This window comes from Colobus angolensis, unplaced genomic scaffold, assembly GCF_000951035.1.
Source record: "Colobus angolensis palliatus isolate OR3802 unplaced genomic scaffold, Cang.pa_1.0 Scaffold100, whole genome shotgun sequence".
Taxonomy (NCBI): Eukaryota; Metazoa; Chordata; class Mammalia; order Primates; family Cercopithecidae; genus Colobus; species Colobus angolensis.
This window is the reverse complement of record NW_012110920.1, coordinates 4468701-4496595: the sequence shown is the minus strand read 5'-3', so window position 1 is coordinate 4496595 and position 27895 is coordinate 4468701. Positions and strand designations below refer to the sequence as shown.

The window sequence follows — 27895 nt, the reverse complement described above, 5'->3', positions numbered from 1 at the left end:
CTGGTAAAGCTTAATTTGTGTACTATTTTATGGCTCAGAATGTGGTCTATCTCCATGAATGTGAGCCAGAGAATATGTGTTCTGCTGTTGTTGGATGAAGTCACCTACATATGTCAATTATATCCAAGTGGATTGATGGTGCTGTTGAGTTCAAGTATGTCCTTATGGATTTCCTGCCTGCTGAATCTGCCCATTTCTGATAAGGAGACTTCAGCACCTTTTCTGATATCAGAAAGATATCATAGAAGTCTCCAACTATGATAGTAAATACATCTATTTCTCCTTGCAGTTCTATGGGTTTTGCGTCACATATTTTGTCTCTCTATCAGGTGCATACATATGGGATATTGTTATGTCTTCTTGGATAAGTGGCCCCTTTATCATTATATGATGTCCCTCTTTATCCCTAATAATTTTTCTTGGTCAGAAGTCTGCTGTGTTTGAAATTAATACAGTTACTCCTGCTTTCTATAACTAGCATTAGCATGGTATATCTTTATCCATTTACTTTTAATATATATCGTCTATATTTAAAATGGTCTTGTTGTACACAATATATTGTTGGGTCTTGTTTCTTGATCCACTCTGATGATCTCTTTTCAAATGGTGCATTTAGATCATTGACACTCAACATTATTGTTGATATAGTTGGTTTAGTGTTTGTTACTGGTTTCTATTTGTTGCCTTTGTTCTCTTGTTCTGTGTTTCTATTTTTTGTCTTCCATTCTTTTCCTGCCCTTTATTGTTTTATTGGTTTCCTTCCTTCCTCCTTAACCTCCTTCCCTCCTTTCTTTCTTTCCCTTTCTTTCTTCCTTTCCTTTCCTTCCTTCCTTCGTTCCTTCCTTCCTTCTTTCTCTTTTGATATGGAGTTGCGCTCTGTCACCCAGGCTAGAGTGCAATGGCATGATCTCGGCTCACTGCAACCTCTGCCTCCCAGGTTCAAGTGATTCTCATGCCTCACGCCTCAGCCTCCCGAGTAGCTGGGACAACAGGCATCCGCCATCATGCCTCGGTAATTTTTGTATTTTTGTAGAGACAAGGTTTTACTATGTTGGCCAGGCTGGTCTTGAACTCCTGACCTCAGGTGATCCGCCCACCTCAACCTCCCAAAGTGCTGGGATTATGGGCATGAGCCACCATTCCCGGCCCTCTTTATTGTTTTAACTGAGCATTTTATATGATGCAATTTTCTTTTCCTTATTCACGTATAATTATCGTTCGTTTTTTCACTTTTTTCAGTGGTTGTCCTACATTTGCAATATCTATTTGCAGCTAATCTAAGTCCTCTTTCAAATAGCGCTGTACCACTTCACGGGTACTGTGAGTTAATCATAATAACAAAACAATCCTAGTTCCTCTGCTATGTTTTGTATAGAAATAAATATCCCCATAAACTGTCCTGTGCAACCTGTTTCTGGATTCACTCTTTAAGTGCTAGTAAATCCATATACCTTTCACTCACACTTTCCTGATCATAGGAGCTAAGACTTCTCCCTTTTCAGTGATCCTGCAGTCTTGCACGACTTCTTAGTCATGATTTTTCAGACATGCATGGGGGTTTTCAGATTACAAAACACTGTCACACGCACTATACCATCTGATTTTCAAAATACCTCTTTCAGAGATCAGGATGTCAGTTATGCTCATTTCATACTTGTGGACACTGAAGGTCAGTGATGTGACTTAACTTACCGGGTCCAAGACCCCAGCTGGTAAGTAGCAGAAGCTGGAAAAAGCCGAACACTGGCTTCCTAATAAGTAGATTTCATAAAACTCCACCACCTACTTCTACATGCATACGCCTTGGGTGCACAGCTCTTATACTTCTTTAAAATTCTAAAGGACCGTGCACACTGGAAACATCCATCAGCATTTTAAAATTTAAATTATATCAGCAAGAAAATTTCTCGGTAGTATAGTTTAGGCTGTTTCACATTTGGAGGTTATTGTGATAACTTCAGTAAATATTTCTTTGCAATTAATAGTGTCTGGGATTGTTTATAACAGTAACTTAATCAACATAGGCAAACTAAAACAACATTCTAGTAAGAAGAGGGTCAGTACTCACAAGGATGACACAAATTCTTAAGTATTGACAACAGATTGCTTAACTTACTGGGCATGCTTCTCTCCTAAAAATAAAATTGTAAGTTTTATCATATCTCTTCACCTGACAGGTTACTTTCTGGTGCCTAAGGAGATCAAATATTAATAACAACTCTTGCGGGAACTTGGTTTTAATTTATTTTATTTTTTACTCTTTTAGAGAAGAAGGAACACTCAAATAAGGAATGCAAAATGTCTAGTAGCAGAAAAGGGCGAACCTGGAGTTGTCAGAAGAGGCTGGACAAGAACAACCAAGACTGTCACTTCAATTGAGATGTTGCCAGTGAGTCTAGGCAAACAAGAAGACTTCTGGGGAGCCCAAAAATAATAATAGAAGGGTTCTAATTGAAGATGTTTACCTATGTGAAGTTACGAAAAAGGAAGAGATGTGGCCTCAAAATTTCCATAGTAATTATAATAGGCTTTATTTTGTACTAAACACATCACTAAAACGCGAACTGTAAACATATCTACTGTCCCTTCTACCTGCAGCGGTTATACTGCATGTTCTGGGGCTGCCCTTACTCCTCTAATCCCCAAGTGCCTGGCATGCATCTGTCTTAAAGTATGCTGTCTATCAAGTGCACGGTGATGATGGCGGTGGTGGCTTGGGGTGGGGGAAGAGGACAGTTCTATGCGGGGCAGTTGTGAGGTAATACCTGCATCCCTAGGACTGCTTGTCTAAACACCATTGGGAGCAAAGTGCAGAGGTAATGGTTGGGGGGATAGAAATGGACTCGGGAACAGGCCCTGTGTTAGACACTCGACAGGCTTTATGCCACTGAGGCAGCAACTCCACAATGCACAGATAACAATGTCCCCATTTTACAGAAGATCAAACAGACTTGAGTGTGCTAAGTTGCCTCATAGTTAAGTTTCTAGGACCAGAACTCAGGTTTGTCCGATCCCCAAGTCCCCTTTCGCTAGGATCAACGCCATGCTCCGCTATAGCCAGCCTAGACTGTGAATACACAAATGCAAGGAATTTCAAGCGACACCTGCTCAGCATCTGCGCCTTCCTCTGCTCTGGTCACTACTTAAGACCCATGCACATGGGGACTCCACGCTTACCCAGAAGCAGCGAGGGTCTCCAGCGAAGGATCCCAGACCCGCCGGCCTGCCAGGTCGCGCGCTCAGCCCACCCACTGCACTGCCTTCGGACCCGGGCGCGCAGCGCAGCGCAGCCCAGCGAGGCACGCGAGTTCCCTACGGGACCCCGGGTTCCTCGTCCGCCCAGGCGCCTCCCCACGCCCGCCCGCGTCTCACCCCAGGCCACCGGCAGCGCGAGCAGCACCAAAACCACCAGCAGGGATCCTCTGCAGCAGAAGGGGAGACGGGGCGCTGGCGGCCCAACAGGCTCCGGGCTTCTTGGAGAAGAGGCCCCCATTCTCCCCAAGCACATCTACAAACCAGATTTGTTCTCGAAGAAAACTGAAATAAGAGGAAAAGAGCAGTACAAAGAGGAGTGGCCAATCCTTGTGCTCCGCGCCCAGGGTATGGGGAGGGCTGCGGGGTTCCGGGACAAAATGCTTTTGACCACAGCTTCCTCTTCATGGGCGAGGCCATGTTTACTCCCTATTTGCATTGTTTCAAACGGGTTTCGCTGGCAGAGCCCACCTTGCGGACCCAGGTGCAGCAGCAGAGCTTGACAATGCTTGGGCTTCCGATGGATCCCGCGTGCGAGGCTCTGCGCTTACAGACAAAGGTGGTGGATGATGGCAGCTCGCCTCCAAACACCCTGCTTGACTATTCCTCTTTGCAAGAATGTGTGCGGGAAGGTCAGCTAATGAAATGCCTGGTCTCTGTGTTGAAGGGCAATTGCAGGCGATGTGTACAGTGTACGGAGAATGTGAAGAACCAATTTCCTTATCGTGAATTTGAATGTCATGCCATTGTAAGATTTTTAAAAAGGTAGGGACGATCAGATATACATTTTAAAAATGTAAATCTGTGTATAGTATGGAAGGTAGATTAGAATAGGGCAATAATGGAGAGGGGAGACCAGTCAGGGAGTTTTGCTGACATCCAAGTGAGGTTTGATGGTGGCCCTGACTGGGTGGATAAAGTGGACAATTAACAAAGATTTTGGAGATGAAATGAACAGTTGCTTGTGTATTGGATATTGGTTACTTCCTTTCTTAAGGTTGGTGGTGAGAAGAAAGCAATCAAGAGTTAGCCCCAGGATTAGAAATGGATGGTGATGCTACTTATTGAAATAAGAAATATGGATGTAGGAGTGACAGATTTAGGGCGAAGGTTAAGTATTCAAGGATGAATTTATTCCTCCTATCTATCTGTGATCCTGTGCCCTTTAACCAATCTATCTCCCATTGTCTCTCCCTTCCCCAGCCTCTGATAACCAGTACTCTACTCTCTATTTCTATGAGATGAGCTTTTTTAGAGTCCACATATGACTGGTATCATACAGGATTTGTCTTTTTGTGCGCACTGGTTTCCATTAGGCTTTCTCCCAAAATTCTAGTGGAAGAAATGTCTACTTTGATCATATCACTTATCACACTTTTTAATACATCCAGTGACATTCTTTTAAGGATTTGCTATCATCATTTCAAGTTATTCTCGACAGAGTAATGGGAGAAGCAGTCAGATTGAAGTAGGCTTAGGAAAAGAGAAGAGGAGAAGGCTCAGTTTCCCAGTTTTCCGTCACATGCTATCAGAAGGTGTCACTCCTTACCACTTCTGCTGGTATCCATCCCCTAATATCTACTTTCTCCCCTCATTCCTTGAAGATTTTAGTTCCTGGCTCATGGCCACCTTTTCCACTATTACTTCTGCCATAGTCCCTGGTGATTTCAATATTCACAGCAATAGTATTTTCAAATCCCTGGCCTTCCAGTGCCTTGACCTCTTCTCTGCCTGTGGTCTTGTCCTCTATTCTCCTCTGACACTAATGCTCATGTGCATGCTCTGAAACTTGTCACTTTCACTGCAACCCTCAATGATTTCAGTGATCCCACTCTCTAACCACCAATCCTAGTCTTCTCTTTTACCATTAAATTGAATCCAGCAATCTTTGTCTGTCTCAGTGCCTGCAGCCCATTGATCCTACTGCTATCTCTCTCGGCCTCTCACCTCCTTCGTATCTTCACTTTCATCACTACCAGGTTAAATTCCATACTCTGTCATTATAATCATCATCTTGCACCCACCATTAGCTCCCTCACCCTTCTCTTGCTTTATTATAGGCATTAGACAAAACAACAATCCTGGTTAGAATCAATTCTCCATTATTTTGCTCCCATACCTGTGAAACTGAATGTGACTGGAAAAGACACAGAGATACAATGACTAGCCTTACTTTAGTAACAAATAACTTCAAAAGGACCATTGTACTGCTGCCTGACATTTCCACTATTGTTTGTCTAATCCATTTATTCTCCAGTTCTCCTAAATGAGTATTTCATATTTTTGACATTTATTTCTGACACCTTCTCCAACATTCTTAATCTCTGTGAATAGCTTTGTTTCTTTCTTTATTGAGAAAACAGAAACAATCAAATAGATCTACAATTTTCTACCATCGCTCCACCAAAATTCTTGTATTTGGCCCATGTAACCTCCTTCTCTCTTGTTAGTGTATTTATACTGTCCACAGTCTAAGTCTAAGGGTGATCTCTCCACTTGTGCCCTAGATTCAGTTTGCTCTCACTCGCTCAAGGAAACCAGCAGTTCTCACTTTCTCCAGCATTATCATATCCCTCTTTCTGCTGGATTTTTACCATCAGCATGCAAACAAATTATTTCTCCAAGTACAGCAGGTGTGTTTTTCTCTTCAGTTTTTTCCTCCCATTTAATATTCCTTTTGCTTAGAACGATCTTTGCCCAGATATCTGTCTGCATGGCTACTGCCTCATCTCCTTGAGTTATTTGGCTCAAATGAGACCTTCTTAATGGAGCCTTCCTTGGCCACTATTTAAAATTGCACATTAATTCAGAACTTCCTTTCCTATTTGCCTGTTATATATAGATTAAAAAATTATACTTATCATTTTTTCATTTTATTACCATCTGAAAATCTGCTTATTGTGTGTCTCTCCCACTAGAATAAAAGCTGCATGAGAACATGTCAGTTTACCACTGCCAAATCCCATGACCTAAAATAATGCTTAGCACAGAGAAGGAGTTCTACAATTATTTCTTGAATGAATGACTACAATGGTTGAGACAGCTAAGGTCAACCACTCTTTCAGAAAATTTGGTGGTAGACAGATAGTTTAAAAGAGAAACATAGATGGTTTGGGGGAAGATTTGTTTTCAGATGGAGGGGAAGGTGGATATCTGTTGCTCTAAATGTGTCCCTTCCTCTGGGATTTGCCCCTAGATTTTTCCATTGGGAAATCCCCTCTTTCCCATAGTTCAGTGTGATTCTGGAAGACTATGGTTTCTCGACCTCCATATTATTGACATCTTGGACCAGATAATTCTTCATTCTGGAGGGCTGTCTTGTGCCTTGGAGAATGTTTAGCAGTATCCCTGGCCTCTACCCACTAGAGGCCAGAAGCACTGCCCTCCTCCAGTTGTAGTAACCAAAAATGTCTTTAGACACTGCCAAATGTCGTTGGGAGGGCAAAATCATCCCATTTGAGAATCAATGAGGTAGACCAACCCCCATCTCCAAGGCTGAGCAGGCAACTCAGGCCTTGCCCTGTGTTTATTTCACTGTCTTGCTCCTAGTTATTGCTTCCTTTGGGGACATGTAACCCTGTTTGGAGAATGAGAGCTATTGAAGGGACTTTTGAAAGACTTATTGGACAAGAGAAGCTCTTTGTACTGGAAAGCTAAGCTGATGAGATGTGCACTTCACATTGTAAGCAAATATTTTGCTGGTTTTTAGGGAGTTTCTTCCAGAGAATGAAGCCAGCAAGGCAAAGCAGAAGGAGAAGATATTCCTGAAGGCATGCTTTGACTATCCCTGTTTTGACAAGAACCAGCTACACGCCTGGCCTTTTCTGTCATGTGATTTAGTAAAATTCATTTTTGGTTTAAGCCAGTGTGAGGTGGATTTCTGTCATATGCAGCTCAGCAGGTCTTGGCTTCAGGAGTTTTGGAGGTGGAACGAAGGAGCCAGTGATGAGAAAGGGTCTAACTGAAGGAACAATGTCCTGGAAAAGACAGAAAGGGATGAGGAGAGAAAGATATAGGCTGTGAAAAGTGTAAGACAGACATGATGGTAAGGGTAGGTGGATGTAGATATGATGGAGGGTGGAGGGAGAGGAAGTTGAGAGAATTACCCTCAGATATTTTCATCATCCCTTAATAGAAGAAAGAATGAATGTAGAATAGATGGCTTGAGGTGAGTGAACAGACATCATGGGGAAATGAAAGTGTTGCTGACTGTACGTGAATAAAAGATGCTGAAGAGCATCCCACTTCTGGGTATGGATCCAAAAGAATTGAAAGCAATATCTGAAAAGATATCTGCACACCCATGCTCATGGAAGCACTATTCACAATAGCAAAGAAGTGGAAACAACCTGATATGGTTTGGATCTGTGTCTCCACCAAATATCATGTCGAATTGTAATCTCCAGTGTTGGAGAGGGGCCTAGTGGGAGGTGATTGGATCATGAAGGTGGATTTCTCATGAATGGATTAGCTTGGTACTGTATAGGGAGTGAGTTCTCACCAAATATAGTAGTTTAAAAGTGTGTTGCACCTGCCCCCTTTCTCTCTTTCTCCTGCTCCCACCTTATGGGATGCCTCCCCTTTGCTTTCCTCCATGGTTTTGAGTTTCCCAAGGCTTCCCTAGAAGGCAGGAAGAAATCAGCATCATGTTTCCTGTACAGACCCTGGAACCATAAGCCAATTAAACTTCTTTTGTTTATAAATTACCGAGCCTTAGGTATTTCTAATACAGAAAATTGGTATCCAGGTGTGGGTCATTGCTATAAAGATACCTGAAAATGTGGCAGCAACTTTGGAATTGGGTAACAGGCAGAGATTGGAAAAATATGGAGGGCTCAGAAGAAAGCTGTGTTCCCATCCAAATCTCATGTAGAATTGTAATCCCCAGTTGTTGGAGGTGGGACCTAGTAGAAGGTGATTGGATCATGAGGGTGGATCCTTCATGAATGGTTTAGCACCATACCCTTGGTGCTGTTCTAGTGTGTGGCACCTCCCCTCTCTCCCTTGCTCCTGCTTCTGCCATGTAAAACATGCCTGGCTTCCCTCTTTACCTTCTGCCATAATTGTCAGTTTGCTGGGGGCCTCCCCAGAAGCTGAGCAGATGCCAGTGTCATGCTTCTCATACAATCTGTGGAACCATGAGCCAATTAAAACTCTTTTCTTTATAAATTACTCAGTATCAGGTATTTCTATATTGCAATATAAGAATAGACTAATACACAATCTAATGGCTACTGGCAGATAAATGGGTACACAAAATGTATAAACAAAATTGCATGTACACCCAATGAATTTCTTTCTTTCCTTAAAAAGGAAATTCTGACACATGCTACAACATTAATGAACCTTGAGGACATTATACTAAGTGAAATAAGTCAGTCACAAAAGGACAGGTACTGTATGATTCCACTTATATGAGGTACTGAGAGTAGTCAAATTCATTGTGACAGAAAACAGAATGGTGGTTGCCAGGGGCTGAAGGGATGGGGGAATGTGGAGTTATTATATAATAGGTACAGAGTCTTAGTTTTATAAGAGAAAAAGTTGTGGAGATCTGCTTTACAACAATGTAAATGTACCTAATTCTGCTGAACTGTACACTTAAAAATGGTGGAGATGGTAAATTTTATGTTATGTGTTTTTAATCACAATTTTAAAAAAGACAAAAAAAGATGCTGAACAGCATACTTAGTCTAGGGGAAGGTAGAGAGTAAATCTGTGGTCACCAGTGAGCAAAGTTTTATTTTCTCAATAGTTTAAATGTTGGAACAGAGAAAATGAACAACTATATCTATATTAAGGGTGTGGTGGGAGAGGATGAGTGAGGAAGGTATTGGCTGGACAAAAATAAGAGAAAGTCTCAAGGGTAAGAAAATTGAATCTGTGGGTTGAAAGTTTGGCTAAAACAACCAAGTGATGGGATCCTGTATGAATAACTGTTAAATCGTGAACTATAAAGCCCAAAGACTTTCTGTTACTCAAGAGTTCATTGACTCCAGAAAAAACAAAATAAGGCAAATGTTGTATGTTTTCTTTACAATTACAATTTATTGAATGGCCAATGTACACATTATTAAGTGAAATTTTACAAGCAACTAGAACTTATCACAAAACTGCTAAGGAAACATCCAAAGCTTGAACTGTATACCAAATCTCTAGGATTAAAACTTGATTCCCATAATTTAAAAAAACTTGTGCAAATTGGAATCACTGAGTGATTATGGAAAGGCAAAGTATATACAGTAATGTGAGAAAAACTCAAACCAAGTGAGGATAAAAATGAAATGATTAACAACACCAGAGAAGGAAGCTACTATCAAAATAAAACCATTCTTCCTAATAAAGGTATGGCCATCATAACCCCAGAAAATGCTTCATACTTTATTTGGATAATTAAAACCACATTATAACCAAAAGCACATAGTAACACTGAGTATGCTGTTTACAAAAAGAAGATGGGTCTAGATACCAGGACAGCTCTTTTTAGTGCCTTCCTTAAAAAGGGTGAAACTTTTAGAGCCATGTAATTGTTTATAGCTATGGCCTGGCTTCAGGCATCACACAAGTGAGGCTTCAGAAAGTCCTTGAATACATGGCAGTGAAACTGGGCTCCCATCTTTACCATAAAGATGTTCTTCTTGAGAATAAGTGCATATAGGAAGTGATTGCTTACGACATAATTTCCTTGGTCTTGAGACCATATAAGGAGATTTGCTGATATGAGAGCAGTTTCTTTCTAATCAATGGTCCGTTGAATTCCAAGCAACAAGGCACACTGAAATAGATCATTTCTGTTTAGGAGGCAGCATGAATAGCAGCGGTGCAACTCGAAGTTTCAATAATGCTAACATTCTCCTTACATACCAGTTACAACTGTTATAACCAACAAAGCAACAAATCTATTAGAAGATATCATTCTATTGAAAGGCCTTTCTTCATATAACATGATCTGGAACAAATAACTACTTTTTTTTTTTTTTTTTTTGAGATGGAGTCTCGCTCTGTCGCCCAGACTGGAGTGCAGTGGCATCATCTCAGCTCACTGCAAGCTCTGCCTCCCAGGTTCACGCCATTCTCCTGCCTCAGCCTTCCGAGTAGCTGGGACTACAGGCACACACCACCATGCCTGGCTAATTTTTTGTATTTTTAGTAGAGACGGGGTTTCACCGTGTTAGCCAGGAGGGTCTCGATCTCCTGACCTCGAGATCTGCCCGTCTTGGCCTCCCAAAGTGCTGGGATTACAGGTGTGAGCCACCGTGCCCAGCCAAATAACTACATTTTATATACATTCATATGAACGTGAATTAATCTAAATGAGTGAGAAATGAAAGTAATAATGTTTCTCATTCATATATTCATTCAACAAATATTTATGTGCTAGCTGTACTCTGCACCCCTACTGGTTTGGATTTAGAGGTCACTAGTATGGTCTCCCTGTCATGACTCACCAGCAGCAAGTTACCTTTTCTTCCTCAACTGCCATCACAGATTTTCTATACCTTGTTTATGGTATGTATTATTACCTGTGATATGTATGTGTCTTATTTGTCTTATTAAAATAAATTCCAAGAGGACAGAGATGGTATCTTTATTTTATTTTATTTTGAGATGGAATCTCGCTCTGTCGGCAGGCTGGAGTGCAGTGGCGTGATCTCGGCTCATTGTAATCTTCAACTCCCTGGTTCAAGCAAGTCTCCTGCCTCAGCCTCCAGAGTAGCTGGGATTACAGGTATGCACGACCAAACCCAGCTAATTTTTGTATTTTCAGTAGAGATGGGGTTTCACCATGTTGGCCAAGATGGTCTCGATCTCCTGACCTCATGATCTGCCTGCCTCAGCCTCCCAAAGTGCTGGGATTACAGACATGAACCACCGCTCCCAGCTGGTATCTTTATTTTATAGATTATGTAGGAGAAAACAGTTTAAAGTTAGACATGAGCTTGCATTTCACCTTTGCCAATGACTGACCCTGAGACCTTGCCCAAGAGAATCTTTTAGCCTAGGTTTTCTTGGATATTATTTCTTCATCTTGGTATTATCTTGGGAGAACACCCACCTTTCAAAGTGCTACTGATGGCTAAGTAAGAGAGGGCATGAAAGACTGTTGCATAATCCCTGGACAGAGTAAACCTTCAAATGTTCATCCCCATTTTCTCATGGGAACCTCAGGTGCACACCTCATGTCGCCTGTCCGCCTTTCTGTACTCCCTATAATTCAGTCTTCAATTATTAGTTGATGATCTAATGCCTTCCTTTTTCTTCTTAACTCTCTAATACCTCCTTTCCCAGCCTCATTCTCAGCTGAACAATTTGCTTTCTATTCACTGAGAAGACTGAATCATCGGAAGAGAACTTCCACACATTCACTTCCTATCACAGCTCCCCACCTGCCTTCATCTGCACCTGCAGATTCTGCCCTCCCTCCTGTTACTAAGCCCATACAGCTAAGGTCGGCTCCTCTGCTTAGTCTGTTCCTCCTAGCTTACCCAGACCTTGCTCCAGCAATTCTTGCCTCTCTTTCCACTGTCACTCTTTCCCTTTCTACTAGATCCTTCCCATCAGCATGTAGGAATAAAGCATAGCTGCTATTTCTCCAATCTTAAAAAATATTTCTGTTGACTTTACATTTTACTCTTTCTAGCACTTTACTTATTTGCTCCTTTTTATAGAAAAAAATCCTGGAAAGAGTTGTCTCTAGTTGATAGCTGCAATTTCTCTCCTTTCATTTGCTCTTAAGCTCAGTCCAGTCTGGCTCTTGCCTCCTTCCTCTCTTCCAAAACTGTCTTGTCAAGTTCACCAGCAAATATTGTGCTGTTCGCCTGTGATCCCAGCTACTCAGGAAACTGAGGCATGAGAATCACTTAAACCCAGGAAGTATGAGCTGAGATCACACCACTGCACTCCAGCCTGGGTGACAGAGCGGGACCCTGTCTCCAAAAAAAAAAAAAAAAAAGAAAAAAAATTGTGCTACTGAATTTCAATGGTCAGTTTTCAGGGTTCATCTTTCTTGGCCTACCAGCAACACTGAACAGAGTTGATCACTCCCTCCTCCCTAAAATTCTTTCTTCACCTGACTTTGAGGTTCTTCTCCGAATAGTATCAGAGTCTGCTCCTTCACTCCTTAGTGGGTACCTTCTCACTCCATGACTCCTAACGTTGGAGGATCCAGGGCTCAATACTTGGACCTTTTCTTTTCCCTATAGCCTCTTTGACTTCTCCTTGGAGATCTTATTCAGTCTCATTGTTATGTACATCCACACAATGACAAAGCCCAAATTTGTATCTCCAGCCTTGACCAATTGCCCAAAATACAGACTTGTACATCAGCTGTCTTCTTGCCAAGTCTATTAGACACCCATACTTAACATCTCCACAGTGGAACTCCTGATTTTTCTCCCCAATCCTGCTGTTTGCATTCTCAGTCATGTTAATTAATGGCAGTTCTATCCTTCCAGTTGCTTAGGCAAAAGCCCTCCTGTCATTATTGATAGTTCTCTTCCTCTCATATTCTGATACAAACTATCAACAAACCCTATTGTCACTGTCTTAAAAATGCATGCAGAATCTGGCCTCTTCTCACAGCCTGGTGGTAGCCACTGACAATTTCTTGCCTGGATGATTGCAGCAGCCTCCTCATTGACTCCCATCTTCCACCTGTGGCTTCCTACAGTCTGTTCTTAACACAGCAGTTAAGGTGAATGTGTTGCTCCTCTCCTTAAAAGCTTCCAAATAAAAACCAATCTCTTTACCATGATTTCATACAATCATCCTCTCCTGCCCACCATCCCATTGCAATGACATAGCAAGACTTTGTACGATCATCCTCTCCCCTGCATCCCACCTCCATCTCTCTGATTTCATCTCTACAACTCTAGGCCACACTGGCCTCCCTGCTGTGCCACCAACACAGCTGGCACAAACTGCCTTATGGCCTTTGCCCTTCGCACCTACTGTTCTTTCTGGAATCCTCCTCCCCTATATGGCCACATGGCTTTTTATTTTATTTTATTATTATTTTTTTAAGATTCAGTCTTGCTCTGTTGTCCAGGCTGGGATGCAGTGGCGCAGTCTTGGCTCACTGCAACCTCCACCTCCTAGGCTCAAGTGATTCTCCTGCCTCAGCCTCCCAAGTAGCTGGGACCACAGGTGCACACCACTGCGCTTGGCTAATTTTTGTATTTTTAGTAGAGACAGGGTTTTACTGTGTTGAACAGGCTGGTCTCGAACTCTTGAACTTGAGTGATCCTGCCCGCCTCAGCCTCCCAAAGTGCTGGGATTACAGGCATGAGCCACCATGCCTGGCCCTGGCTCTTTACTTCTCTTGAGTTTTTGCTCAAATGGTATTCTCTTATAAGAGCTTCCCTTGCAACCACTCTGTTCTCTTTATCCCCCTTGCCTACTTTATTATGTCTCTATATAATGCTTATCATCTTATTTATTTTATTCTTAGTTGTTTTGCTATTTAGTTTAATATTTGTTGAATGGATGAATGGATTAAAAAATTGGAACATTAGTTGGCAATATGAAGTAGCTAAATGAACAACTGCTATGCATGATTACTGAAGACTTGTGAAATAGTAAGAAGCACGTATATATACCATGAGTGCTATGCTTATTGATAAATACAAGTTGAAGGAAATTTTATACATAAATTAATAATATTTCCATTTCATTACATACCACCAGTTTGTCTTCTGATCAACTTGCTGGGTTGTATGGATCAATAGAATATACTTCTCGTGCTTCTAAACGAAAAGCTTCTTTCTGGCTTGTATTTGTATAATAATTGCTAAACAGAAGAAGAAAAAAGTAGTATCTTTACTCATTGACCATGATTCAATGTAGCAGTTGTTTGCTTTCCATAATTCCCAACACATGGTAAGTACTTTTGTGGATGATTTCATTTTTTAAATTATACTTTAAGTTCTGGGGTACATGTGCAGAATGTGCAAGTTTGTTACATAGGTACACATGTGCCATGGTGGTTTGCTGCACCCATCAACCTGTCATCTATATTAGTTATTTCTCCTACTGCTATCTCTCCCCCGACCCCCACCCCGTGAAAGGCCCCAGTGTGTGATGTTCCCCTCCCTGTGCTCACATGTTCTCGTTGTTCAACTTCCACTTATAAGTGAGAACATGCGGTGTTTGGTTTTCTGTGATGATTTCATTTTTATTGTTTTTATCCTATGAAGTATAAACACTGTAACTCCATTTTTTTTGGAAAAGCACATAAAAAATTAATGATCTAGGCTTGTAAGTGTTCAAGTTAGAGGCTGACACTAGGCAGCTTTACCCTAGAACCAGGACGCTTAATGAATAACAACTACAACTTCCAAAGTGAAGAAAAGAAGCAAAAATAATGTTCTTATTTTAGAATTTGATCATAACTTTACCCTTTTGGGACTCAATCTTCTAGTCCAACTTAAAAGCTTTAAATGAATTTGAAGAGAATGTTTTTACTTTCCTTCTTTGAAAGTACACATATTTCATAGTGTTTCTAAAACCACTTTGCCAGAATTACTAAAAGACAATAAAATGTGATTATACTACCATGTAGAGCTCTGAAATAAGGTAATACAAAATCACTGGGGAAGAAAGAATACCGCTAAGGACACTGTCACCATGTCACTCACTACAATATTGAAGAGTTCCATGTATAGAAGATACGTTAAGAAGATTACAAAACAGTAATTTTTAAGTCAATGTGAGATTTAAGCTTTGTTACAATATCTTAGATGACTAGAAAAGAATAGCATAGTATCTTTCAAAGGTTTAGATGACTTTTAAAAATATTTAATATTGTCACTAGACATTCATTTTTAAATGATTACTCATCTCATTTACAAAAAGCATTTCAGGCCACTCAAACGTCTATATCAATTATTGGAAAATCAATTGAAGTGGGTTAGCAAATGGAAATAAAACAAACGAATGACACCTAGGAATCTGGTTAAACAGGTATGTTTGGTTCATATCAGTTGAGGCACTTAAGTATAGTACATGATATAATCATATTAATAAACAATAATTAGACTGGAACATTACAAATCATTTGCACTCGTAAGCATTCCCCAAATTTGCAAATTTTTATACGCATGCAATGCTCTGATAGCAAACTCAGTAGCATGAAGGAAAGAGATAGAGACTGTATTTTCTATGTGTTTATGTTTCTAAATACTCTTGACTGAACTTATCTTGTGACTTCCTATGAGGAAGGCCCTGCAAATGACATCCCTATTTTTTTTGAGACCCTTTTCTCCTTGAATTCTGTGACACTACTCTCTCCTAGTTTTCCCCCTGCCTCTCTTCTTTCACTTTCCGCCTTTTGAACATTACTGTTCTTCTGAGGGCTGTTCTCATCCCAATTTTTATTTATTCTGTTCTTTTTGGTCCCACAGCTTCCATTGTGATTTAAGTGTCACCCACCTGAGTCCAGACCCTTCTCCCAAGCTCTAAATCATGAGTACCTCAAAGTAACAGGTCAGAAACGAACTCCTCATCTTCCCCCCACAAACCTGCCCCTCTCCTCTTTTAGTGAGTCAGGGAGTCCACATCATCACCTTCATGTGAGCCATTCTATGTGCCTCCTTCTCCCTACATCCAGCATGTCACCAAGTCCTGGAAATCCTGTCCTCTTGATAGCAAAGAACCTCTTATTAAATATTCTCATGGTCCTTGTGAGTCTCCACAAGAAAAAAATACAGATAAGATGTCCAAATCTTATTTGCCATAGAACACCCCCCCCCTTTTTTTTTTCTGAAGTCATTCATGAAAACAGGGTTGTGTGGCACACACTCTGGTAAACTACACTCTGAGTACACGCTAACTGTACAGCACAGCCAGAACCCCATAGGCAGCCCTTACCCTCGCGCCCCCAGCCTAGAACAAACTGCTCAGGTTCGTAGATACCCTCAGTACATAGTTTCAGTGCAACCCCTTCATGTCTGAGCCTAGACTGGGAAGTACATAACTGAGCCATGGCATCATCTGGCACTGGTGGCAGGGTAAATGATAGATCCAGGGGACTTGGCACACTAAATGAATTTCGCTGGAGCTTTTTGGTGACATGTTCTAGGTGGCATGACTTTGTCATCTCCCCAGTCTGAGCTACCTGAGAGTTGGTAAGACTTCATTGGATTATCCACCCTAACACTAGCATGTACAAAGACTCACGAACCTATGCACATATAACATCCGAGGCCAACACCTGACGGTATGCTTTGCTAAAAATGTATCCTTTGCACATATGAGTATTCTGTAGCTTCAACAAGATTTATGTGTCAGAGCTTTTTTTTTTCTTCCTTTAATGGCATGTCTCCACCTAAAGCTATGCCACTTTTACCTTCAATCACCATCACACACACAATTTCCTAGCCATTTCAAATGGGTTACATAGTTCTCACAATACATGATGGAAAGCCAAGCCTCTGGGCCTTTATTCAAACTGCTCTTTCTGTCTGGAATGCCTTTCTCTCCTTGTCTACACTCTCTTGAGGCTCACCAGAAACATCTCTTCCACATTGAAACTTTTCCTGATTAAAACTCCCAAATATTGACCATTTGCTTTGCATCCTCACCAAATATCATATAATCCACCATGGCGACATTATTTTATGGTACTTGTTTAGTGACATGCTTGTCCTCCTTTACCAGGCTGTGACCTCCTTGATGACAGAGGCCATATGCTACTAGGCTTTGTTATTCTAGCCTAGTATAGTGCTAAGGCATAGTAGGCACTCAGCTGTTGTGCAAGAAAAGAATGAATGGATGTGGTCATTACCTCTTTTCACGTGACTTCTATTTCTCTAACATTACTGCTCAAATGTTTTAAAAGCCATGCATGTATATATAAGATAGAGCAACATATGAAAGTGTCTACAGCAAATTGCTGATATCCATCAACTTAACATGTTGGACTTGAAGGCAGCAGCAGTTGTGCAGTGGAAGAGACTATTCAATTTCTTTATAAACTAATTAGCTACAACAAGCATATTTACTTCTGTATTTTAAAAACATATGCAAATATTTATAGTGATATAAAAGATATGTTAAAGAAGGGAAACAAGGTTTTTCAGTGATTTTAAATAGGGAAAAACAACATTTTTGACTAGAAATACACTTTCTGTAACATAGAAAAGAAAAAAGGATGCAGTATCATTTTTAGTGATAAAACACAGGAGGCTTCATATTAAAAACAAAGGTTAAAATATGCCAATATTCCCTAGTAGTATTGAAGATTTTCCTGAAAATTCTTCTCAGTAAAACGCAACAAAAGCCAATAAATGAAAATGTATAATCAGTAGATATGAGGTAGAAATTACTTCTACCAATAATAATAATTGGTAGAAAATATAGTTTTCTACTTAGATGATTGGGTAACTCACTGAAAAGCTATTAGAAATAATGATTGTATAAAGATAGACTTTCCTAGATATCATTTGCAATTACTTATAAGACATAACCAAAAATGATTCTTTTTATAAAGCAATAAAAATAAGATACTTTTATGTCTATGTAGCTTATATGAAGTAATCTATTAAATTTTAACTGAGATATAACAAAACATCTGAATAACTAGTCATCTGGTGTTTCTGGAAGGAAATAGTGAATATCACGAAAAGGTCAGTTCTTCCCAAATAAATATGTAGGTTTAAGGCACTTCCTATCAATGATCTAACATTTTATTTTATTTTTCTAGGGTATGGGAGGTGTAGTTGCGGTGCAAATAATTCTATAGCCTATCTGCAAAAATAAATAGAAGAAAATTTCAAAATAGTTTTAAAGAGGGGGAACGTATCTCAGAAAAAGCTATTATAAAGCTACATTTACTAATAGAGTAGCTCTGGCTCATAAAGACAGGCCGATCAGTGGAATATGATCTATCTTGCATATCTATGTCAGATACCTCTGACATAAGCCCCAGTTTACATAAGAATTGAATAAGTGTGCTTTATCTGATAAAGAAAACTATGAACCAATGTTGAACGGATTTACTCAAAATAGGTTTAGAAAAAATTGAATATATAGAGGAAAAAAGTACAAGCAGGTTTACTTCAACTACTATACCATAAAATAAATTCCCAATGGATTCAAGTGTTTAAAAATAATTAAAAATAATACATAAAATATATCTAATTTCTGGATAAGAAAATATAACATACCAAAACATAGAAACCTAGTAATACAGTTAACATTTAAGTAATCATGAAAATGACTAATGGAGAGAAAAGATTACTTGATCAAATGGAAAGACCTAATATGTTTCTGAATGGGAAGACATTACAGAAAAGATGCCAATTTCTCACAAATTAATCTATTGACTTAAGTGTAATCACAATTTTTTGAAATTACAAATGATTCTAAAAATCACCTATAGAAAAAAAAAGAAGAGAATAGGAGGAAAGTCCGATAAAATTGTAGTGTGAATTCTTACCCTACCAGATATAATAACATAAAAGTATTAATTAAACACAAAGTGGTTTGTAATGGAAGAACAGGCAAATCAATGAAGCAGGAAAAGGGGTTGAGAAACACAACATATTTAGGTACATTAACTATTACTAAGAACAAACTTTCTGGCAAGTCATTTGACAATAGTTACCAAGTATATTAAATGCTCATGCACTTATCTTTAGTAATTCTAGAAATCTATTCTAAGGAAATAAATGGGTGTGAAAAAAGGTTTAGCCAAAGGTGTTACTCATATCTTTATATATTATCAAAGTAAATTTGGAAGCAACTTAACACACATAAATACAAAGAGTAGAATAATATGTTATTTAGTAACTGAAAACATGACTTAAAGACATAAAAATATAAACATGAGTCTAAATGGAGAAAGTCAAGACAGAAGATGAAAATGACAAAATTTCAGTTTAAAGAGAGAAAAAATATATGAAAAAGATCAGGTAGGAATACACCAAAATATCTGCAGTTGTTCCCACTGAGATTTTTTTCCTATTCTCTAGATTTATTTATAATATACTGTCTGAATCAACATCATTCAATAAAATAAGCTAAGTGTTTGATATCTCTTAAGTACTACAGAAAAGTCTTCCTTTTGTATAGCATGAGATACTTCATTTAGTTATCACATTGCAGTATTTATTTCACATAACTTGTGCTTCTGTGTTTAGTTTCAGACAAGAAGCCAAAACCATTTGTGCATGTTGATCAAGCATGTATTTGCACCTGAACTTACCGTTCTCTGTGTTTTGATATCATGCATAAGGTAACAACAATCAAGAAGATAAGAAGTATCAAACCTGCAGCAATACCTAGAAGAAAAATCCAGCAAGTATCAAATGCCAGAAGACTATCACCTACATTGTTCTGAACTGATTGTGGGGTCTATTGCTAGTGGAGGGGAAAATGTTATGTGACTCATACTTAGCCCTTCTTGGACATAAACACTGAATTCCTGAATAATCACAGTTGAGTTTAAGGTTTTTCTGATTTGACCCAGTCCACATTTAATCTAGAACACCAAGCATATGACCACAAGTTCCAGTCAACTTTTCATTGAGTTTTTCTGTTCCTTTTAGTTTTATTAGTAACAATCTTATCACTGAGGTGACAAGAGAGAAATCTCAAGAATAGAAATTAGGAGCACAGGACACCAGGTTCTTATAATTTTGCATAACAACATTGAACTCTCAGCTGTGAAATATATTTTACTACAGCAGAAGAAGCCTGCCTATTTCAATAGACCAAATCAAGCCAAAGACCCAGAGTTAATAAAAACTAAAATATCAATTTAAAAAGAAGAAAGAGTTGGCTGTTCAAATAATTTATCCAACTCTATGCCAGAGTAACATTTTGTAATGTGACATGTACATTGAAATATCTTTAAAACACCAAAAAAAGAGCATCCCCTATGAGTTAAATATTATCATCAGATAGGATATAGGACTTCTAGCATTACAATTTTTTAAAAAACATTATAAGAGTTTTTCTCCAAGTATTTAAGAAGACTTACCAGAAAGGACAGGAGCAAGTGAACCTAAAAATAATACAAAATCATGAAAATGATTATCAGTCTAGTGTCATAATTCAATGTAGACCCACGTTTCATGGTAGTGTCCCAGAAATCAACACTCTAGCTCCCTTCCAAGTCGATTTAAAAGATGTATTGGAGCCAGGCACAGTGGCATACGCCTGTAATCCTAGTACTTTGAGAGGCCAAGGTGGGAAGATCACTTGAGCTCAGGAGTTTGAGACCAACCTGGGCAACATCATGAGACCTTGTCTCCATTTTTTAAAAAACAAACAGGTAAAAAAGATGTATTGGAACCTTGAGTTATACCCACTTGCTTTTCATGTAACAACTCACTGGGCTTTTTTTTTCCCCACTCTAAATAGGTTGGGGGAGTTCACCAATGACAAAACCAAAATACTCAACTTTATAATCAGAGATTTCTCAGGTTAGAATGCAAATATGAACTGTAACAACTAGTTATTTAACCTATTTCTGTTTCCTGTCAAATTGTAAGCACTTATTAACTCAGATTCATCACATAGAGTGGTCTATGCAGCAACTCCTTTCAAAATGTCAGGTTGCTTGGTTTCACATTTTTGCTCCTTTTAAATTAGTGTTTGTCTCTGTTTTCTTTTCTTCACTTTCCCCTTCCTAAGAAAGCTGTGTTTTTTCTTTTCCTTTTTCTTTCTTATTTTCTTTCCTTCTTTTCTTCCTTTTCTTTCCTTTCCTTTTTTTTTTTTGACAGAGTCTTACTCTGTTGCCCAGGCTAGAGTGCAGTGGTGCAATCATGGCTCACTGCAGCTTCGACCTCCTGGGCTGAAGTGATCTTCCCATCTCAGCTACCTGAGTAGCTGGGGCCACAGTTGCACACCTCCATGCCTGGCTTTTTTTTTTTTTTTTTGTTTAAGATATACATAGAAGAAAATATAGGTGAATGTGTTTATAACTTCGAGGTATAAAATAACTTTTTTTTTTTTTTTTATGGAGACCAGGTCTCACTACATTGCCCAGGCTGGTCTTAGACTCCTAGGCTCAAGCAATCCTCCTGCCTCAGCCTCCCAAAATTCTGATATCACAGGCAGGTGTCACACACCTGGCCAAGCTGTGCTTTTTCTAGAATAGACCACCGACTTCAAGTTCCTCTGTAATTATACCACTGGTCACAATCCTATGTCAATTTAAAACCCAGGACTCTCCACGTTGAGGGAAACCCTCACTCTCTTCCCTCCTTTAGCCAGTTACAAGCGGCAGTGAAGCCCTTGGTACTTACGGGATCTGCAAACCGCCAGGGGAGGGTTCCATTGGTGATCTGCCTGGCACTGGCTCTGGGAACTGCCTTCCAGCATATACCCATCTTCACACTCCAGAGTTACAACAGCTCCATACTGATACATTTTCCTCGGTTCCAGCCCCTTCTGGATTCCATCCGTATCTGCTGGTGAGCTACAGTTTACCTCTGAAATTAAAGAAATCTAATTCAAGCACAGTCATATTTTGGTCTTTTACCAAGAAAACAGATTTCCCTTAGTAGAAAGATGTACACAACCAACCTGTTTTACTCTCAGTAAGGAAAGCTGCACTGAAATAGGATAAGACAATATCCTAGACACAAACTTTTACTGTCAGCCCTCTATCTCAATAACCTCTGGGTAATTTAAGCCAGATTATATTTTTTGTTTTTTGCTTCAGTTTCTATCCAAATAATGATGGATAATTTTAATGGCTTCTTGGAGAAATGGTGAGGGCTGAACTGGTAATATTATTAATTATTCTGAATTACTGTTTTTTTTCTGCTTCTAGTTTTGCTCTCTAATTCCTCATACATGTATATGCTTTCTCATTTCTTTCATCTTTTCGGTGTAGTCATCATTAGTGTGAGTGATACGGTTTGGCTGTGTCCCCACTCAAATCTCATGTTGAATTGTAGCTCCCATAATCTCCATGTGTCATGGGAGGGACCTGGTGAGAGGTCATTGGATCATGGGGGTGGGTTTTCCTGTGCTGTTTTTGTGATACTAAGTAAGTCTCATGAGATCTGATGGTTTATAAAGGACAGTTCTCCTGTACATGTTCTATTGCTTGCCACCATGTAAGATGTGCCTTTGCTCCTCCTTCACCTTCCACCATGATTGTGAGGCTTCCCCAGCCATGTGGAATTGTGAGTCCATTAAACCTCTTTCCTTTATAAATTACCCAGTTTTGGATATGTCTTTTTTTTTTTTTGCTAGTTACAGGGCTATGCACCTCCATTTATTGATATACATCAAGAGCCCCTTCAACATACAAAGAATGAAGACTATTCTGGAGGGTTCTAAACCTCAATACTTCCCAGTCAGGCTAGCATTCAACTCTAGATCTTCAAATCACTTTTTTTTTTTAATTGCTAAAATAATTCTGTGTGGTTCCTTTGTGTTTTTTGGCAGACTTTATTTTTAAAGTAATGTTAAGTTCACAGCAAAATAAAGCAGAATGTACAGAGATTTCCCAACTATTTCCTGCCCCAATACATGCATAGCCTCACCCACTATCAACAACTCATACCAGAGTGGTACATTTGTTACAATCCATAAACTTACATTGACACATCGTTATCCAGAGACCTTAGTTTACATTACATCTCACTCTTGGAGCTGTACATTCTATCAGTTTTGATGAATGTATAATGACATGTATCCACCATTGTATTTTCATACAGAATAGTTTTGCTATCTTAAAAATCTTCTGCGTTCTGCCACCTATTCATCCCTCTCTCCCCACTAACTCCCAGCAACCACTGATTTTTTTTTCTGACTCTATAGTTCTGCCTTTTCTAAAACATCATATAGTTGAAATCATACAATATGTAGCCTTTCAGATTGACTTCTTTCACTTAGTAATATGCATTTAAGTTTCTTCCATGTCTTTTTATGATTTGATAGCTCATTTCTTTTTAGCACTGAGTAATGCTCCCTTTACTGGATGTACTACAGTTTATTTATCCATCCATCTACTAAAGGACATCTTGGTTGCTTCCAAGTTTTAGCAATTATGAATAATTCTGCTATAGACATCACATGTAGGTTGATATTGTATCAGATATGTCTTTATTAGCGGTGTGAGAATGGACTCATACAGTGAGATCTTGGATTTGAAGCCTGGCTCTAGTACTTCCTAGATGTGTGACTTTGGGTAAGTTCCAAATCTCTCCATGCTACTGAAACTTCATCTATAAAACAGGGATAATCATGGCACCAACCTCATGTGGCTCTCATGAAGACTAAATGAAATAATGCATGTAAGGTGCTGTGCACAGTGTCTGGCATAGAGTAAAAAGTGATCAACAAATACTAGATACTAATTTACTAGTCATATTTCATAAGCACTGTTTATGATAATGAAAATGACTTTCTGAAACTTTTATAAAAATGTACCCATAATCCCACCAACGCTCAGTAAATATTCTCAAAAGATTGTTGTGCTTTTTATTGGTACTTTATCAAATACACACTTATCATAACTGTAACTACAGTGTATAAATGCAATCCGTGCTTTAGTTGTTTAATTTACAGATATACTCCAAGTTTCTATGTGTAAATGACTACATAAGTGGTCATTCACCAGATAGACTACAGCCTGAGACATTTTTTAATATTTTGAAATATTTAGATTAATGACTGTATTAATCTAATTAAAGCATTTAATGTAATGAGGCAATTAATGCATTTCTTTGGCTATTTTAAATTGAAAATACCCAACTGAATATATCTATTTGGCACAAATTTGACATAAAAATAAGAATAAAAAATAGACAAAGCACCTTTACAATGAGGGGCGGGTCGGTTCCAGGTTCCCTCATGTGTGCAAAGAAGGAGTGCCTCTCCCACCAGCAGGTAGCCTTGGTCACAGCTGTACAGGATTGACATTCCAGGGGAAAACCGAGCTATGTTTCCACCAGTATGGTTCCCGTTGGGGGTCTTAGGCGGAGGCTGACACCCTATGAAGGCTTAGAAATCAATAAGAAAGGGTCTTTAACTCAGCACAGAGGAGCACATAGCCTGCACTATCTCTGGGTGATAGCGATACAGGAAGGCCAGAGGCAACAAGCCAACTAACTGGTGTCCAGAAACACTCATTCATTCCACCCAGACCAGCAACACTGGACGGAGACCTGCATTTCCTACTGACAGCCAGCATAATTTGAAGAAAAGTGTTAAAAAATAAGGTAAGGAAACATTAACGGATACAGTTCACAATGGTAATCCATCAGCGAACAGTTTTCTTATCTTTTCCCTTTAAATATCAGACAGGGTTACACCTTCAAATGTCTACGAGGGCTAGGAAGTGAAGCCACCAGATCCGACAAGTCAGAGAGCCCCTGTCCTTCTAAAAGTGGCAGCCACTGCTCAGCTCAAGTTACTGGTGCCTTGCCAGGAAGCAAAGGGGGCTCTCATGGCTCACAAGCTCACTATTTATCTTAAACTGAAGATGGGTTTCACTGAAGATTACTGTGCTGGCCAAAGACAACCATTCTGTGGAGCTGAGTTCCAATTCTTCGGTCACCAATCAGCAGCCTCTGCTGTAGATAGTCATGGACAGGAATAAGGCTGCCACATGATAACTACAATGACAAGAAAGACAACTCAATGGGTTGGAGGGCCAATTAATTCTCCAGAACACCCAAAGTTCTCTTTCTGGCTGGCAACATAGCCTTAAATATCAAATTATTAGCAATATTACTGCCAATCATTTGCCAAAAATGTATGTGCATTTTTCTTACACTAAAGTCATAAGAATAACAGTTTTGGAGACTCTATCAATTTGGAAGTTAGCCATTATCCTTTCATGTACTATTTATTGCTCAATACACTGAGAAAGGAAAGAGAAAACAATCAAGTGAGAAGATAGGAAAAGGCAGATATCTTGTAAAACAATACAATTGCCTTAGCTCTTAGATGGTTTTCTTTAGGCAGAATGTCAAGTGCAGATTCAAAACCTTTTTTCTTTACTCTGTACAACATCCCAGAATTTATCTCTTCAAGTATCTTACCTTTTTTGATACAAGTTGGCACACCTGGCACCCATGTGTTATCAGTATGACACCTAATCACGCGACTACCGTTCATGATGAAGCCGGGATGGCAGTCAACATACACTATGTCATTGTGGGAATATGCAGAAAGCGTCTTATTGAGCTTGTACCCGTGTTTGACTTCTGGGTTAGAGCAGCGAGTCACAGGAGGAGATTGTAAGCACTGTGGGGAAGGCCCACTCCAAGATCCACGTCCTTTAGAATCACTTCTGCACTGCAATTTTTTCTCTCCCAGGAGATAGAATCCTTGGTCACATTCATAAGAGACTTCATTCCCATATAGAAAGTTTTCTGCCATCATGCCTGTGTGCTTCCCATTGACAATCACTGGTGGAGGGTGACAGTGAATAACTGCGGAAGAGATTTAGGGAATTCTGCCTCAGCTAGTACCTCAAGGTGAGCGGTCTTCATTCAGGTACAAATGACAACATGCAACTGCATATATTTCACATAACAAAAAATAATTTAAATTTTGGAATATGGATTATGCTTTTTTAAAAAACAACTTTATCAAATGTGATTGTATGAGTACTATATACTCCATAAACATTCAGAAAATAAAGTGTAAAGGAAGAAAGAAATGCAGCTATGTTCCCATAACCTAGGAATATGGGCTATGTATTTTGTTATTAGCAAAATTAGCAGATGCATGGAAAATACTTTCTACTTGACAATGTTTCTCAGTGTCCATGCTGACCAACACCATAAGATTTTTCATACCTAACCTCCAATGAGGGAGATCCCTAAGACTGCTGAAGCAGTGGTAGACTAGTTCTTCAGCAACCTGCCCTCTCTAGTCCTCCATTACCATGGTCAGGCTTTTATTTTTTCTAACTTACCTTTACAAAGTGGAATCTTTTTGAACCAAATTCCATTTTCAGCATCTTGACATTTGTGATAAGTATGTCCAGTCAACCGGTACCTACAGAGAGACAGATTATAATGCATTTCCTGCTCCCAATATCATATCTCTTCAAACCATATGCACAAAGGGACTTCTAAATAAGAACTTTGGCAGAGAGGAGTTGAAATTCTTGGTCCTCCAAGTAAAAAAAATAATAATAAACTACTTTTGAGTTAAGCAAAGCCCTTTCCATGTCAAGAGAGGAGTGAAGAGTCAGAGTTGCTAGTTAGGCCATTGGAACCTCATATTCTCCATGCATGTGACAATGAGGAGCCTCTAAAGGATTCCACCAAGACAAGTTGAAGGTCGAGTTAATCCACAAAACGAGGTAGAGACCTTTTCTCAGAACAGACCATTTCATACTCACCCATCTTGGCAGGATGTATTAACTAGCTCCACATGTGAACCAACTGGAAGTTCTTGAAGATCCTCTCTCACAGGCTGGCATGTTTCTGGAGAAGCAAGGATGGAATTACAGTATTTATAGATGTCTCATATCAAAGAGAAGGACAACTCTGGAACTGAAAGTACCTTCACACCGTGGGGCAGAAGGACTCCAATTTCCTGAAGGCATACAGTGAATGGATTTGTTTCCCACAAGCAAGTAGCCAGGGTCACAAGTGTAGTTTACAGTCATCCCAGAGACAAAGAAGACCGTATTTCCACCTGTATGCCGACCATGGTGGAGCCCAGGAGGTGGCTGGCAGCCTGAAGAGAAAAACTCCCTACATAAATACCAACACAGAGGAATTTCTACTGAAGAACACTAAGTGTACAACATTGGACAGACAATCTGAAACTCTGCTGCCAAAGATCATGAAGCTCAAATTCACCACTGAATGCTGTTTGCTCTTTAAAAAGGCTCTCTCATTATCTACCCTGAATAGATCCCAGATCCAAGGGGGCATTTGCATGAACACACACACCACAGAGAACATCTATTACAGGATGGAAGAAATGGAAAGTAATCTGTGCCCCTCTTGCCTCTTTCCATGATGTGGTTTTGGGTGTGAGATAATAAACAAGAATAATTAAGTAAATCTCTCCTTTTCTTTCCCCCTTATTGGGTTTTTACCTTTTTCACAAACTGGTATTTCAGGATCCCAAGTGTTATTAGCTTTGCAACGAATCTGACTACTGCCCTTCAAAGTAAATCCATTAAAACACTTGAATGTCACAGTGTCATTGTAGAAATATGGGGCTTCCTTGCCAGATATCTTGTATCCATTTGCAACATGGACATGTGAGCATTGGACAGCAAGGAGGGAAAGTTCACATAGGGGAGCAGGGCCACTCCAGGTGCCTCTTTCTTGATCATTGCTTATACAACGGATGGTGCTCTCTCCAATGAGGCTGAATTCCACTTCTCCTTCTGGCCCAGGGTTACATGTGTAAGTGACCGTGGTTCCGTATGGAAAATCTTCTAAGGAACTCCCGGTGTGTGCTCCATTGTAGATAACAGGGGGTGGTGGGCAGGTGATTTCTAGAGAGATGAAAAGATACTGTAGAATTGAGTTCCTGTATTAGACACCAAAGAACAGAAATGATGCTGGCTATGAATCTATTGTTTCCTGGATGGTATGGGTACATTTTCATGATGTGAGTTATGTGAAAGCTCATTAAGTATGTAACATTCAATTTAGACACATTTCATAGGAAAGAAAATCTTTATTAAAACTGAATGTGGTTG

General features: G+C 39.5%; 2 protein-coding genes across 4 annotated transcripts in view; both read right to left on the bottom strand.

Annotated features, from left to right (window-relative positions):
• The window catches only part of CR1 (complement component (3b/4b) receptor 1 (Knops blood group)), a 204420-nt gene extending 200806 nt beyond the window's left edge, over positions 1 to 3614 (bottom strand). Inside the window, exon 1 of the mRNA XM_011937899.1 lies at positions 3373 to 3614. Coding sequence (XP_011793289.1) covers positions 3373 to 3508 — 136 coding nt within the window. The 5' untranslated portion in view covers positions 3509 to 3614. The remainder of the gene's footprint in view (positions 1 to 3372) is intronic.
• A 5659-nt stretch (positions 3615 to 9273) lies between these two features.
• Positions 9274 to 27895, bottom strand: part of CR2 (complement component (3d/Epstein Barr virus) receptor 2) — a 39409-nt gene continuing 20787 nt past the window's right edge. Inside the window, exons 10-20 of one of the 3 annotated variants that reach the window (XM_011937912.1) lie at positions 27281 to 27688; positions 26737 to 26913; positions 26573 to 26657; positions 26141 to 26223; positions 25260 to 25652; positions 24030 to 24215; positions 21504 to 21689; positions 20234 to 20257; positions 19457 to 19532; positions 13933 to 14041; positions 9274 to 10027 (exon numbers count right to left, since the gene is read on the bottom strand). In XM_011937912.1, coding sequence (XP_011793302.1) covers positions 13951 to 14041; positions 19457 to 19532; positions 20234 to 20257; positions 21504 to 21689; positions 24030 to 24215; positions 25260 to 25652; positions 26141 to 26223; positions 26573 to 26657; positions 26737 to 26913; positions 27281 to 27688 — 1709 coding nt within the window. In that variant the 3' untranslated portion in view covers positions 9274 to 10027; positions 13933 to 13950. The remainder of the gene's footprint in view (positions 10028 to 13932; positions 14042 to 19456; positions 19533 to 20233; positions 20258 to 21503; positions 21690 to 24029; positions 24216 to 25259; positions 25653 to 26140; positions 26224 to 26572; positions 26658 to 26736; positions 26914 to 27280; positions 27689 to 27895) is intronic. The other 2 variants (XM_011937919.1, XM_011937927.1) reach the window with 2 other exon arrangements.